This window comes from Tursiops truncatus, chromosome 6 (assembly GCF_011762595.2).
Source record: "Tursiops truncatus isolate mTurTru1 chromosome 6, mTurTru1.mat.Y, whole genome shotgun sequence".
NCBI classification, from domain to species: domain Eukaryota; kingdom Metazoa; phylum Chordata; class Mammalia; order Artiodactyla; family Delphinidae; genus Tursiops; species Tursiops truncatus.
Genome location: NC_047039.1, coordinates 81,469,838 through 81,485,101, shown reverse-complemented (window position 1 = coordinate 81,485,101; position 15,264 = coordinate 81,469,838). Strand labels below are relative to the sequence as shown.

The following is a 15,264-nucleotide window of genomic DNA, read 5'->3' as shown; positions in this document are numbered from 1 at the left end:
TTCAATTCCAGGCGCTGGGATGGCTAGAAGCCCTCCCTGAAAGGCCCACACCTGCTTGCTCTTCCATTTTGTTATTTATCAGGCAGCTGCTCTGTGCAGCATTGTGCTACAACAGGGACACAGAAATCAATGCCACAGACCTTGGCTCATCATGTCGACATTCTCGGGGGTGAGGAGAATGGAAGAGGTGGAGCACAGACAATTAATTACCCCATTAATTAATTAGAATTAATGCTTTCAGTCAACAAATACTTTACTAGGTGCCTACTGCATGCTAGGGTTTTTGAGGTATAGGGATATAACGATGAACTAGATAGATGTGGTACTTGTACCCATGGAGTTTATATTTGAAGGAAAAAGCCTATAAGATCCATTATGCATATATTTAATTTGAACTCATTCATTCATTCAACACCTCTCTCCTGAGCCCTACTGTACACTAGGCCCTGTGCTGGGTGCTGGGGGAACTGTGTAAGCAAAAGCAGCTGAGTCCCTGCCTCATGGAGCTTACAGGCCAGTGTAAATAAACACATAATGATAAAATAAGAATTGCTCTGAAGAACACACACAGGCTCCCGAGATGGAGAATAACCAAGGGGGAGTTGAAGGGATGGAATGTCCTAAACAGTGTAGACCGGAAAGGCTTTCCTGAAAGAGGAGACAGTACGGTTGAGACCGAAAGGGTAATAATAGCTAATATTGACATAGCATTCAGGATGCACCGGGTGCTGTTTTAAGTGCTTTATATAGATCTTAACTCAATCTTCGTAACTCCCTCAGAAGGCTGGTAATATTCGTCAACCCCATTTTACAGACGAGGAAGTGGAGGCACAGCAGGTTTAAAAATGTACTCGCGGGAATTCCCTTGCAGTCCAGTGGTTAAGACTCTGCACTTCCACTGCAGGGGGCACAGGTTAGATCCCTGGTCGGGGACTAAGATCCTGTAAGCCATGTGGCATGGCCAAACAAACAAATGTACTTGAGTTCACACAGCCTAGTAAGGGGTAATGCCAAGACTGTAGCCAAAGTAGACCCAACTCCAGGCTATGCTTCTAACCATTACGCCTCTTACAGAGGAGAGAAGCCAGCCCTGAAGCCAGCTTGGAGGCAGACAGAGGACCAGCATTCCATGCAGAGGGCATACGTGCAAAGGTCCTGAGGTAGGAAAGAGCTTGGAGTGTTTGGGGAAGAGAAAGAGGCCTGTGGGGCAGCAGGGCAGTGAGCAAGGGTGAGCATGGTACCAGAGGACAGAAGGATGATTTGGAGTGAAGGGGAAGTTCTGGAAGAGTTGGATAGTCGGAGTGCCTCTCTGCTCACCGGAGCCTTCTAGATGGCTTGCCTTAGTCTGGGGCAGGGAGTCTTAGAGGGGCAGATGAAGGAAAGGAAGCTGCAGCTGCCAGAGAGAGGAACTTTGGGGAAAAAGAAGGGATAATTAGGGTAGAGACAGGATATCTCTTGTTCCTGGTTTGGAGGGGACAGGCCTTGTTTGGGCTTCATGTCCTGATACCATTTTAATAGTTCCTTCTTTCCCTTTTGACAGTATCAGGTTTGTATGAAAAATAATCAGGACACCCTAGTTAAAGGGGACTTACGGGAGTGTTACGGGTCTGGTTTACCCCAAAACTTCACTAAATCTACCCCATGCGCTGATGCTTTTGGAGTTGGGTTTGTGACTTTGGGCCAGGCAGGGATGAGGGCAAGGAGGTCCAGTCACATCTGGCCCAACACAGGGCCTGGCATACAGCTGCCACTCAATGATCATGGGGAATGACGTACTCAAAAGTGCAACATTGTTCAGTACCTCGCTTCTCCCCTGTGTAGGGGACCAGATCTTCTCGGTCCTTAAACTCCTTTGCTTGCTTTTCCAAGTGATCCAAGAGCTCCTCCCTTTTAAAGGGGCCCGTGGGCGCCTTGGTGGTCTGATCCTTCTGCCTCAGGCCCGCAGGCAGCAGTGCATTCTACAGTGGCAGTTGCGGGGCAGGTGCACAGAGAGAGAGAAAGAGAGAGAGCAGTCAGCTGCTGAAGACTTGCATTCCTCCAGAAACTCATCACTGAAAAACGGGGAGCTCAATCTAAGTCGCTCATTTACCTGTAAGGAAACTAACAACACGGGAGGGGCAGAGGCTTGCCCAAGGTCACTGGCAGACAGGGGCAGAGCTAGGCTAGGACTCGGGTCTCTTAACCATACCTGTTTCCCAGCCTCTAACATTGTTTTAAAGGCAAGGGGGTGAGGGGTCAGCTGACCAGGGGCTGAGCACAGCGGAGGGCTCCAAGAGCATCTACTGAGGGAGAAATAGGATTAAGTTGGCGTTTGGCTGCGTGAGGATATTTACAGCCGTTGTGCAGAAAGTGGTTGGGGAGAGAAGCAGCCCAGGGGGTTTGAGTTAGGGCCCTGGATGCAGAATCAGGCAGGAAGAGGCAGACCCAAAAAACAAGCAGAGAAAGCTGGGCAGGACTGCAGGAAGGGCCAGGCATGCTCTCAGGCTGCAGCCCTGGTTGGCCCTACCAGCTGCTTTCTACCCTCCTGACTGTCGTGCTCATGCATGCTGGCTGTTAAATATTTTGAACGTTGCCCGTGGAGATGGGTCTCTCAAGAAAGATAGCATCAACCAATCACTGTGTTCTCTTCTTCAAACATGGACAGGCTTCTAGGTGTGGGCTCACTACTAAAGCAGATTCCTAATCAGGGTGGATTTGAAGCACATGGACTTCACTTTAACTCAGTATTGTAGAGACTCAAAGAAGTTTACGGTTGCCAGGATGCTTAGAGATCATCCAGTGTACACATGCTCCCTTCAAGAGGAAACTGAGGCCAAGAGCAAAGAAAGACTTGCCCCAATCTAGAACCAAAACCAGGGTCCTTCTTCAGATTTGGGGGAAGAGGGCAATCTTCTAGTTAGATCATTGCTCTCTCCCCACTCCCTTTCATTCGGGGAGGTCAGGAGGATATGGGGAAGGCTGATGTGAGCAGAATCTCACCTCACTTCTTGCTGCACCCCCAAAATGGCTAAATTGGAGAGTCGTTCCGTCTCCAATCTTTGTACCAGCAAAATGCATATCTTCACTCACTCACTCACACTTCAAATCCTTTCCTAAAAGCCCCCTCTGAGAGGGGAATACTATTAGCTATATGAAGAGAGCTCTGTGCCTGGGACATAGAAGGACAAAGCTTCGGAGGGAAATGCTACTGTTTGACTGCAGTATGATTTTTTTTTTGTTTTTTGTTCTTTTTACAAGATAGTTTACCACTGTGCTGTTCCACTAAGAGTGGTGGGTGCAAGATCAGGAGACTGGAGTGTGAGCCCAACTCCGGGAGAGCTGAGGTGAGCAGGGCCTCGCACACTGATCGATACACACAGGGGCTCGCAGAGGGGGTCTGGTGTATGTGCAAATGCATTTAGGCCACAAGTCAGGAGGGACATTTGGGAGTTGGAGCACATTATGAGAGGACGGCCAATAGGTAGAAAATCAAGCCGTGACGGATTTGTGGATGAGTGTCAAGGACATACGTGGTGCCACAGATACCCTAGTTTTCCTTAAGCAGCAGTCCTCAGACACTGTCCACCGTGATATGAAGGATGGCTGATGGTCCACAGATGAGCCACATTTCCACAGGTATGTCCCAGGTGAGACAGGATTTCCTGTGGCTACTAGTGTGTGTCCATTCAGTGAAAGTACATCTACCGTAGCCCAGTTGAGTGAGGGCACAGCCTAAATGTCGGCAAATGTCCATCTGTGATTACCCATCATAAGTAATCAAATTCTTTGTGACACGCCAGCATGTCACAGTTACCCCACACCAGGCTTAAGCCCTGACTTGGAGTAATGATGTCTCCAGCAACATGATCTTGGGCAAGCCTCACCATTTCTCCGTTTCTCTGGCTATAAAATGTGAATAATAACAGTCACTCTCTCAGAATTGTTGAGAAAAGTAAATTAGATAGTGCAGAAGGGTGCTTAGCACAGTGTCTGACACAGTGAGCACATAAATTATTATTGACTATTGCTGCTGTTCTAAAATCAGATAAAATACCTTATACCAGGAGGTTGGTTACCCAAATATGTATGTTGGACAGGGGATGTGTTATCCCAATATATCTTAAAATTCAAAAAAGGAACACATACAAATATAAAATGAATTAAGCATGGAAAGCAAGTGCTTTCCCAATGATCCCCACAGGGAAGACCTGAGAGATTTTTGTCACCATAAAGGATTTTGATGGCAGTGAGGTGCTGGGGCACATTCTGCCTTCCGAAAGGCTCGGTATTGTGATGGGAGAAACCCATGATGCTGTAACTGAGGGGAAAAGGGTTTGCAAACTCACATCTCGTTTTGAATAGATCTGATAGAGGCCACTGATTCAAAGTAGGGTTTTTCACATTTTTTTCTTTTTTTGTATATACATGAGATAATGGATGGTCACTAAACTGGTAATCATTTCATGATGTATGTAAGTCAAGTCTTTATGCTGTACACCTTAAACGTCTACCATGCTGTATGCCAATTATATCTCAATAAAACTGGGGGCGGGGAAAGTAGGGTTTTCAATGTCAGCACGAGAGGTATTTGGGGCTGGATGATCCCTTGTCATGTGGCTTGTTCTGTGCATTCGTGGCTGGCTAGCAGCATCTCTGTCCTCTGTCTAATGGATGCTGGTAGCACCACCCCCCTCCTAAGCTGTGACAGCCAAAATGTCTCCAAATATCGCCAGAGATCCCTGGTAGGGGTGCAAAATCGCCCGATTGAGAACCATTTCAGTGTTAAAACTGAAGCCCATATCATTCTAATAGGGGAGTGAAGATGTTTTTAATGTATTTTAAAAATATTACTTAGATGTCATGTTAAAATATAGTTTCATTTATCTTTATTGAAAGCAGTTGACTTTTAAAAAACAAAAACGTGTAAGGCCTTTTCTAACAATTCTTAGCTTATTGGATTTTTAAAGTAAATACTGAGAGTACCAGCCTCATTAGGAGTTTATTTTCATTCTATCAAATGGTGCGTCTAGTGAACTAGAACGTGATTTTCAATTAAAACCAGACAGTTGTATATTTTTTAAACTCATGATTATTTATCATTTTAACTTGTTTTCAAAAACAGCATATGAACTCACATGATATACAAGAATTAACTCAAAATAAATCAAAGACCTAAATGTAAGAGCTAAAACTATAAAACTTTTGGAAGAAAACATAGGCATAAATCTCTGTGACCTGGATTAAGCAATGGTTTCTTAGATATGATACTAAAACAATAAGCAACAAAAGAAAAAAATAAATAAATTGGACTTCATCAAACTTGAAAATGTTTGTGCTTCAAAGGAAACTGTGAAGTAAAAAGACAACCCACAGTTTGGGAGAAAGTTTTTGCAAATCATATATCTGAGAAGGATCGAGTATGCAGAATACTTAAAGATCTCCTAAACTCAAAATATATAAGACAAACAACAGAATATAAAAATGGGCAATGGATCTGAATAGACATTTCTCCAAAGAAGATATAAAAATGGCCAGTAAGCACATGAAAAGCTGCTCAACATCATTAACCATCAAGGAAACACAAATTAAACCCAGGGTGAGATACTACTTCACACCCATTAGGATGGCTATAATAAAAAAGACGAGTAAAAACAAGTGTTGGTGAGAATGTGGAGACATTGAAACACTCATATGCTGCTGATGGGAATGTAAAATGGTACAGCCCCTTTGGAAAACAGTCTGGCAGTTTCTCAAAAGATTAAAAGAGTTATCATATGAGACAGCAATTCCACTCCTAGGTATATACCCAAGAGAAATAAAAGAATATGTTGACACAAAAACTTATACATGAACGTTCATAGTCATAACAGCCCAAACGTGGAAACAACTCAAATGTCTATCAAGTGACAAATGGATAAATAAAGTGTGGTATATCCATACAACAGAATACTATTTGGCAACAGAAAGAAATGAAGTACTGGTGCGTGCTACATCACAGATGAAACCTTGAAAACATCATGCTAAGTAAAAGAAGCCAGTCACAAAGGACTACATAGTGTCTGATTCCATTTATATGATATGTCCAGAGAACAGTCACATCTGTAGAGACAGAAAGTAGATTAATGGTTGCCTAGAGCTGAGGAGGAAGGTGAGAAATGCAGAGTGACAGCTAATGGGAACAGGTTTCTTCTTGAGGTGATGAAAATGTTCTAAAATTGACTATGGTGATTGTCGCATAACTCTGTGAATATACTAAGAAACACTGAATTATATACTTTAAATGGGTGAATTTTATGAATTTTACATCTCAAAAAAGGCGTTATTAAAAATGGACTATGGGGCTTCCCTGCTGGCGCAGTGGTTGGGAGTCTGCCTGCCAATGCAGGGGACACGGGTTCAAGCCCTGGTCCAGGAGGATCCCACATGCCACGGAGCAACTGAGCCCATGTGCCACAACTACCGAGCCTGCGAGCCACAACTACTGAGCCCACATGCTGCAACTGCTGAGGCCCGTGCACCTAGAGCCCGTGCTCTTCAACAAGAGAGGCCACCGCAATGAGAAGCCCGTGCACCACAATGAAGAGCGGCCCCTGCTCGCCGCAACTAGAGAATGCCCGCGAACGGCAAAGAAGACCCAACGCAGCCAAAAATAAATAAATTAAAAATAAATAAATTTTTAAAAAATGGACTATGTTAGTGAGGGGAAAATTACAAAAATGGGCAATGCAATAAATTAAATGCCCATGGAATGCTGAGAACACAGGCTCTTCGTGTGTCAGTGGCCAAAAATGATGCTGAGATTGGGCAGGCTAGAGCTGGCCAGATTTAATATGGTGTCTTGTTTTACAGAGCAAGGTGCCATATTATGTAAATTCATCATGAAGCAGTTAAATGTATAAGAAAATGCTGCCTTGGATGACTATTAGAACCTGAAACTGACTCTCAGACCCAGCCTACCCAGTTGGTGAGGAAAGAGTTCCCACAACCATTTTGGTGTCACCTTCGACCAGGACAGTATTTGTTGAACATGTATGTGTAGAAATGTATCTTTCATTCCTTCATTTCTTATTCGTGCAACAAACATCCATGGAGTGACTATTATGTGTCCAGGCAGTGTGCTAAGACCAGGACCCCACCAAGGGCTCTCTAATTTGGAATAACTGAGGAGACAGAAGGTAAATGGGGGAAGCAGAGTAAAATGAGAGAAAAGTCTCAATTATAGCACGTGTGGAAAACAATGTATTGTTTTAGTTTTTAAGGTTAATCAAGATCCTAAAGTGGGGTCCACTTTACTGAATAGCAAAGAATAGTCGATAACTAGCCTCTACATTCCTGTAAAGGTCGTATACGTCCATGATGCCCGCTGGTAATTGGAACGATCTAAACTTTAAGGCACTTAAGTCTCATTCTCCTAATCTTAATGTCTGCACAGGGTAAATTTGCTGGGCACGTGCTTTCTTTATATTTAGTTCAAAGCATCAGTCTGCTCCTCCAAGGCAGATATCACTTCTGCGTGAGGGGAATCTGTATTTACACACACACATCACATGGACATCTTCACTCCAAAGACCGGTGGGTTACAGGTGAGATTTGCTTTAGGAGACAGCTTTGGTACAATATATATGACTTGGTCCTTACTTACAATTGGAAATTTACTTGTGTGAGGAGGGCAGTGACTAATGCCTGGGCGATCTCCTTATTATAGCCTGACAGGAAAGTTAGTGTTAGTTTTAAGGAGGAAGAATTTCTAGACACTCTCTGATCTTAGCCTAAATATAAAATTATAGCTGTTATGCGCTTGGGAGTGGGGAGGACTGTGGCACATTGGAGCTAATTACTGCCGTGTAAGAATGTGGGTGGTGTTCTTAGATCTGCTCAACTTTATGTGAAAGCTCTTGATTTTTAAACATTGACACATGATCCAAATATTTTAAGAACAATGTTCAGACCAAATAAAACACAGATGAAGGCCAGTTTCAGCCCATGGGCTGCCACTTTGCCATCTCTGATTGGAGGTTCCTATCAGACTAAAATTCCAGGTAGAGAAAGTCAAGATACTCATTCATTTATTCCACACATGATCACTGAATGTCTTGCTCCTTTCAGGCTCTGGGCCAGAGGAAGAAAGAGGTTGTATACATGGGTTTTTAATTTAGAGGTTTAAAAAAAAAATTAAAAACGAATCAAAAGTTTAATATGTTCTTGGAAATAATCACAGAGGGAAAAACTAGGCAATCTCTTCCTGTAGTTCCCTACTTGTGGTTTTTTAAATGGTGACTTCCTTTTAATGTTGTAAAATTAAAACTTGGATGTGCAGCCTGACAGGTTAACATCTTAGTCTAATTTTCTCACCCAAGCTCTGGAGTCCAGCTGCCCACAGGACAATGAAAACTGACAAATCCTCAACTGCGTTGTTAGGAGCTCTAACACCCTGCAAACAGGTGAAGTAAAGGCCAAATATTAAGCATCTGCACAATTATCACTATAGTTATCTAATTATAGATAGCTGGCTCTATGAGAGACTCCATCCTGGCTAGAACTACTGCGGGCTGGGCTAGAAGTACACACACAAGCAACACATACACACACATACACATACACATACAATGTATTAAAAGGATCATAGACTCCTGGCAGCTCAGAGCTGCAAAGCCCTGAGACAGCCTCTGGGCCAATTCTTTCATTTTCTGTTGGGGAAACTGAGGCAAGGGAAACTGAAGTCACTGCCCAAAGTCACACAGCTTGTTAGCCACACAGCCAGGAAGCCTGAGCTGATATATAGGTGACACTGCACATAATTAGCTTCTCAAGGATCAGTATGACTGTCTTCAGACTAGTGGCTTAGCATATATACAACGTCCTTTAACCTGGTTCTTCACAGTGACAAAAAACAAGGAATTTTATCACTTTTCCCCCATAAATCAACTACGTCTAAGAACAAGGGAATGTACAATGTGTCCCCCTCCTTGGGCTGGGCTCCAGGAGTCCTGGGTTTCTGTTCTGTGACTGAACCATACACAGCCCCCTGGAAGAGGGTGGACCGCGCTCTTTATCGGGTATTGGCAGCGAGGGCCGGGGAGGGCAAGGGCCTTGCCTGAGGTCACACGTGGACCGAGAGCCCGGGCTCCTGAGTTCCAAGCCCCAGAAAGCTTTCCATCCCACCCGGCTGCCTTCCTCTAAGAACGGATCCTGGAAACCAGATGTGGCCCTGTGTGAGAACCAGGCTCCCTCTCCGGAGTGCACCTCTTTATCACACTGGTCTCCGTTTACAGGTGGAGAAACTGAGGCACGGAGGCATGGAGTTACTGTCCTGGGTAAGAGTGAAGCCCAGGAGGTAGATTTCTCAGAATTCCCACTGAGAATTCTTTCTCCCTCCTGCTTCAAACGACCTCAGCCTGCCCCAGATGCCCACCCTTTCCCCCGTCCACCACAGCAGCAGTCCGAACATTGAACAGGCCAGTCAGCCATCCAGTTACCTTTTACAAGGTATTTGACCCAAATGCTTTTTTTCAAGTGGCCTTGAGGACCTTTATTTTCCAATTATCTTTCAGGTCTGATTCCCCTTGTGTAAAGCGTGGCCCTCCAGTGCCTCGGGGCTCGTCAGGAGACAGAGCGCCCGGCCTCTGCCCCGTTCACCAGCAGCTTCCAGATCCCACTAGAGGTCACTCCGTGGGGCTTCAGCAGAGCTTTCTTGTCACATATGGCAGAACCTAGCCTGAGAGCACAGCACTCGTGCTTCGGTCACAGACGGGACAAGCGGGTCCAGACCTCTAATAAGCCCCCTTTCTCCATACATTCCCCACCCATCCACCCGCCCAAAGCACTCTGGACCTCCTCCTCTCTTCCTGTTCTCTCCAGAAAGAGCCAGGCCTTTGCCTCAGCCACCATGACCCCGCTGCAGGACTGGTGAAGCCCAGGAGCCAGCACACCCCCCGGACAGCTTTACAGGGCATTCGTGCTGACATCCAAAGGCTCCCTCGTAGCCCAAGCCCAGTAGTTGTTTGTGGTGGAACCTATCGCTCACGACAGCACACTCTGTGTCTCTCTGCTGTTCATGGCACAAGGTGAGGCCAAACCTTCCCTTCCCGGCGTTCTCCTAATCCTCCTTTTCTGCCTCATGTACAAGGAAAATGTTCCACGTTCCCTGCTGTGCGGGGCACCCTGAGACAATGAATGAGTGATTGCGCTCCACAGGGGCCCAAGAGAGGGAGACACGCCCAAGTGTGAGCAGCTTACTCTACCCGGGCTTCCTGGAGGCGGTGGCTCCTGAGCTGAGTGAGTCCCAGGGCACTAGGCAGGACAGCCGGGTAAGAGAAGAGAGGAGAGGGATGTTACCGGGGGATAGCACCGCGGAGACAGAGGCTTGGCAGGATGAGGGGGCGTGGCTCGCCAGGGGAAGGAGTCTGAGGCTGCAGGGTTTGGAAACGTCTCCATCCGAGGGGAACCGGCCTAGTTCAAGCTGTGCTGTCTCTTGCTGGGACCATCAGAGTAGCCTCAGGCTGGCCTCCCTGCCACTGGCCTCTCCATCTGCACTCCCTTCCCCTTCTATCAGCCAGACGGACCGTACCAACCGGCGCATCTGACAGGGTCACTCCCCAACACACTCACAAATGCTCAGCACCTCTACTAACCCACAGAATCATGACTAAATTCATCAGCCAGACATGGAGAGCTTTTCGTGATTTGACCTCAACCTACTCCAGCCTCCCGATCTTCTCATCTTTAAGTATTCCATGTTCCAGCCACTCCAGGCTGCTCCGCATTCCGCAGCCGTGCCCCACACCCTCACCCTGCCAGGGCATTGCTCAGGCTGTGCTCTCTGCCTGGAATTCCATCCCTCCTCCCCTCCCTGCATACACCCTTCAAAGCCCTTCCCTTGGGCACCCTGTCCAGCCTTTGCAGTGCTCCCGGCACTGATCTGGTGATTCTCTTTCCAAACACCCTGAGGCATCTTGCCAATTCTTATATAATGTTCCTTCTAATTTGTCTTGGAGCACATTTATGCGGTATCCCTCTCCCCAGGGAGACTGAATGCCCCTCAAAGGCCAGCTGGGACGTATCCTAGTCATCTCTGAATCCCCAGCACCAAGCAGTGAGCACTAATGTGTTCTGAATTGTCCAGAATCACACAGCACTGATGCTCCAGCAGGGAAAAGATGGTATTTCTTGGACACCCTTCAAGTCAGCATCACACCTGCTGCCCTGAGCTGTCTGCTGGGCACCCAGCTGCTGCCCCAAGCAGGTCTGGGGAAGGGGATGCATTATGAAGGGTGCTAGAGTGTGGGTGCCCACCATGGGACCAGAGTTTACTGATGGAGATTTTGGAAAATGCCAAGCTAGAGAGTAAGACCTTTGTAATGTTTCCTTTGGGGATCTGGATTTAAATTCCTAGCAACTCCTCTCACTCCTCCTCAGAACTTTTGGCAGAGCAGAACATCAGGCCATCAGACTGGCAAACCCATAGTTACAGACTTCAAATTGTCACCAATATCATATCTCCCCTTCTCCAGTAATAAGAGCACTCCACCCTTAGCTGAGCACATGGCCACTTAGATTAAGGACTACTTTTCCCAGGCTCCCTTGCAGCTAGGTTGGGTCATGGTGTGAGAACTGTCCAGTGGCAACTTCCAGTAACTTTCCTTAAAAGGTACTTGAAAAATGGCTTTTCTCCTTTTCTCCACCCCCACCCCTTTCCTTCTATTCTAATGCCTGGAATGCAGCTATCCTGGCCACCACCTTGGATCATGAGGATGAGGGCTACACCTTAGTGATGGCAAGGACATGAGCTGAATGGAACCTGGGACTCTGGGATGTTTGGGGAGCTAAGCTCCCTACCTGCCCTAGATTGCCCACCTCTGGACTTTTATGAGATGAATAAACCACTGCTTACATCATGTTATTTTGAATCTCTATTACTTACAGCTAAACTGCATTCTAACTGACAGCCTGGGTTCTCATCCCAGGGCTTTGAGGCCACAACAGGGCACTGGTGCTCTCTGACTTTGAATTCCCTTTCTGTAAAATGGTCAAGATCTCCTTTAGCTTGAAACCTCAGAATAAAGCCTTGAACTCTATATTAGAAACAGATTATGACAATCAGTTTTATCACCATAGGGCATAATTGTTCACTTTCATTCAACTGAACAGACACTGAATTATGGGGAGACTCTGTCAGGGCAGCTGCATCTGGTTGTGCAAGTTGTGCAATGGCACAACTCCAAGGGCATTATATGTTCTCTGGTTTATGTGAACAGTGGTTGCTGGAGTTGTGCAGTGCAAAACTTGCACAACTGTACCTGGCTGCCCTATACCTGTGGTGCTACAATGTGGCTCTAAGTTGCAAGAACCCTAGATTCTAGTGGGCAAATCATATATTCAGGTTCAACAAACATTTATTAAACACCTATTATGTGCCAGGCACTGGGCTAGGTACTTTTCATCTATCTATCTATCTATCTAAAAATCTGTCATGTGAACAGAGTCAGAATTGGAAACTGGGAGACCTATAGTCCAATCAAATGCCAAAACTTGGTTTTGTCTGTATATTTGAATGAGCTGCCAACATTTTCAAATAGGAAACTTGCACATAAAAATTCAGATTTCCAGGCTTTCTCTTTTTTTAAATTTTTTAAAATAAATTATTTTATTTATTTATTTTTGGCTGCATTGGGTCTTCGTTGCTGTGCACAGGCTTCCTCTAGTTGCGGTGAGCGGGGGCTACTCTTTGCTGCAGTGTGCGGGCTTCTCATTGCGGTGGCTTCTCTTGTTGCAGAATACAGGCTCTAGGCGCATGGGCTTCAGTAGTTGTGGCTCGCGGGCTCTAGAGCGCAGGCTCAATAGTTGTGGCACACGGGCTTAGTTGCTCTGCGGCACGTGGGATCTTCCTGGGCCAGGGTTCAAACCCAAGACCCCTGAGTTGGCAGGTGGATTCTCAACCACTGTGCCATCAGGGAAGCCCTCCAGCCTCTCTTGAAAAATTAGATGACGTGGCAATATTGGGCAACAATTGGTGGAGTGGAACAGCAAGTGCCCTTTAGTCAAACACAAACTCTCCCATTTGCCTCAGTCCCCACCACTCCCTCCTGTCTCTGACACAGAGGCCAAGAAACAGTTAACAGTTATCACTGGCTCTGTTGTTGCTTTTCTTCTTGGAAGGTAAAGTGGTAAGTGAAAATTTTCTTTCTTATGTCCACATCTCTTTCAAGAGTGGAAAAGTAAAAGATGACCCAAGATGGCCACGTGCCTCACGAAAATTGGTCCATCTTCCTCCCTTCGTTATATTACCTACCTGATGTGGTGGGTGCTGGTTTGCTGCCTCTCAGGTAGAAGGTGTGGCAGTGGGAGAGATGGGGAAGAAACTGGGGGGCGGGTGGGAAGAGAGGGTTAAAACTTTATCTATGGTAATTTCTTTTTTCTTTTTAAGGGTGATCTGAATCAAGTAAGGCAACATTTTCACATTTGTTGAGTTTGGATAGTGGAAACATAGGTGTATTCTGTACTCTATTATACGTTTAACGTATTTCCTATTAAAAATGTCAAAGTCAAAAAGCTGCTGTGCTGGGGGCTTGGAGGGGGAGGGTCAGGAAGGCTTCCCAAGGGAGGGGTGGGGAGGTTGGGCCTTGAGAAATGGGAGGATTCTGACTTGAGAATGAAGGGCTCCAGATCCAAGAGGTCCCCCAGCAGCAGAGGCAGGGAGGAGACGATGGCAGGGCAGGGAGGAGGGCATTCTGGGGAGGCTGGAGGCCGGTCTTGGGGAAGGCAGTGGGGTGGAGAGGTGGTCACGGGGCCAGAAGACAGATGGTGGGATGGGGACTCACTGACACCTGGCCTCACTCGCCCTCACTCCACCAGGCCCATCCTTGGCTCTGTGTACCGCTGGCAGTGTTTCTAAGGATGTGTGCCTATTTTTAGAGCAGAGATTTATTTCTTTCCATTTCAACTGTTTACTTCTGTCCTGGGCTTGTGAATCCGCTGGTTTGTGCTACAAGGGAGAACCACAGCCCTGTGGACCAAACGTGGCTGCTTCCTGCACAGCCAAGAGCATCCTCTGGTTTATAGGATAACATTTGGGCCATGAATATGGAGGATTTTATGATTTTGTAGAGTCGGGTGGGAAGCCATGCAGTGTGACAGGAAGACCCAGGATTTTGTCCTGGTGCTGTGGCTTACTTGCTGTGTGACCTTGAACAAGTCCCTTCCCTTCTCTGGGTTTCAGGGGTTTTTTTGTTGTTGTTGTATTGATTTTTCATCACTAAAGTGGGGATAGTACTGCTTACCTCAAAGGGTTGGTATGAGGATTTGATGAAATACATAAAGCACTGGGTGAATGACATGTGTGGAGGAGGGACTCTGTAAATCAGGGATTCTTTATCTGTGCCGTGTTCGTATATACAGGGATAGGGGTGGGGCTCAGATCATGTCTAAGTGTTCCTCTAACTCTGAGGTTCTACAGTCCTAGGTTTTCTCCTCCATCATTTCTCCCTGCAGTTCATGGTCCCTTGGTCTCAGAACTTTTGACACATTTTGGGCTGAGGGAGACAGGTCTACCTGAATGCAGCCTATCACCTACCAGCTATGTGATTCTGGGCGTCCATTTCCTTTTCTTAAAATGATTTCAACCCCAACCTATGAGGATCAGTCTCATAGGATCCTCGTGGAGGTTTTTTGAGATGATGCCCATAAAACAGCCTAGCACCTGGCATGTAAGACGACCTCAACAGAGAAATAACTGCAGTTTTTAAATTATTATTATTTCAGGCCTTGCAGGGGCCTGTTGTTTTCCATTGTTGTTTCTATAGTTGTAATGTGTCACAGACTCCCAATAGCAGACTTCAAAATCAACTTGTAAAATCCAATTTCTTTGTAAGTTTGGGGTTATCTCTACCATCTTCTCTTGTGTAAATATTTTGACCCTTTTACTGAGACACTAAAAAATATTACTCCTTTTCCTCAAAGCCTCATTAACAAGTAACATTTATAGTGAAATTCTTTATGCTGGTGGTTTCTTTCTTTTTTTAAGATTTATATTTATGGTGAAAATAACATAACAACTCCAAGAGAAACTGAATTAGAAAAAAGTAATTTGCTGGTAATTCCCCAGCTTTGTTCTCCAAGTTGCCTTCCAGGTCCTCCCACACACACTCACAGGAGGTGGTAGTTAACAGCACAGGCTACTGGGTCTGACTCTCTGGGCTGGAATCCCAGCTCCTGGGCAGGCTACTTCATCCCTCTAAGCCTCAGTTTCCCCATCTTTAAAATGGAGCTGATAACCAAACCTCTCAGAGG

At 46.0% G+C, this 15,264-nt stretch overlaps 1 protein-coding gene across 2 annotated transcripts in view; it reads right to left on the bottom strand.

The window, feature by feature from the left end:
- Positions 1–15,264, bottom strand: part of TMOD1 (tropomodulin 1) — an 88,541-nt gene that overhangs the window by 46,406 nt on the left and 26,871 nt on the right. For both annotated transcript variants that reach the window (XM_073806325.1, XM_033858328.2), the window contains exon 3: positions 1,802–1,958. In XM_073806325.1, coding sequence (XP_073662426.1) covers positions 1,802–1,958 — 157 coding nt within the window. The remainder of the gene's footprint in view (positions 1–1,801; positions 1,959–15,264) is intronic.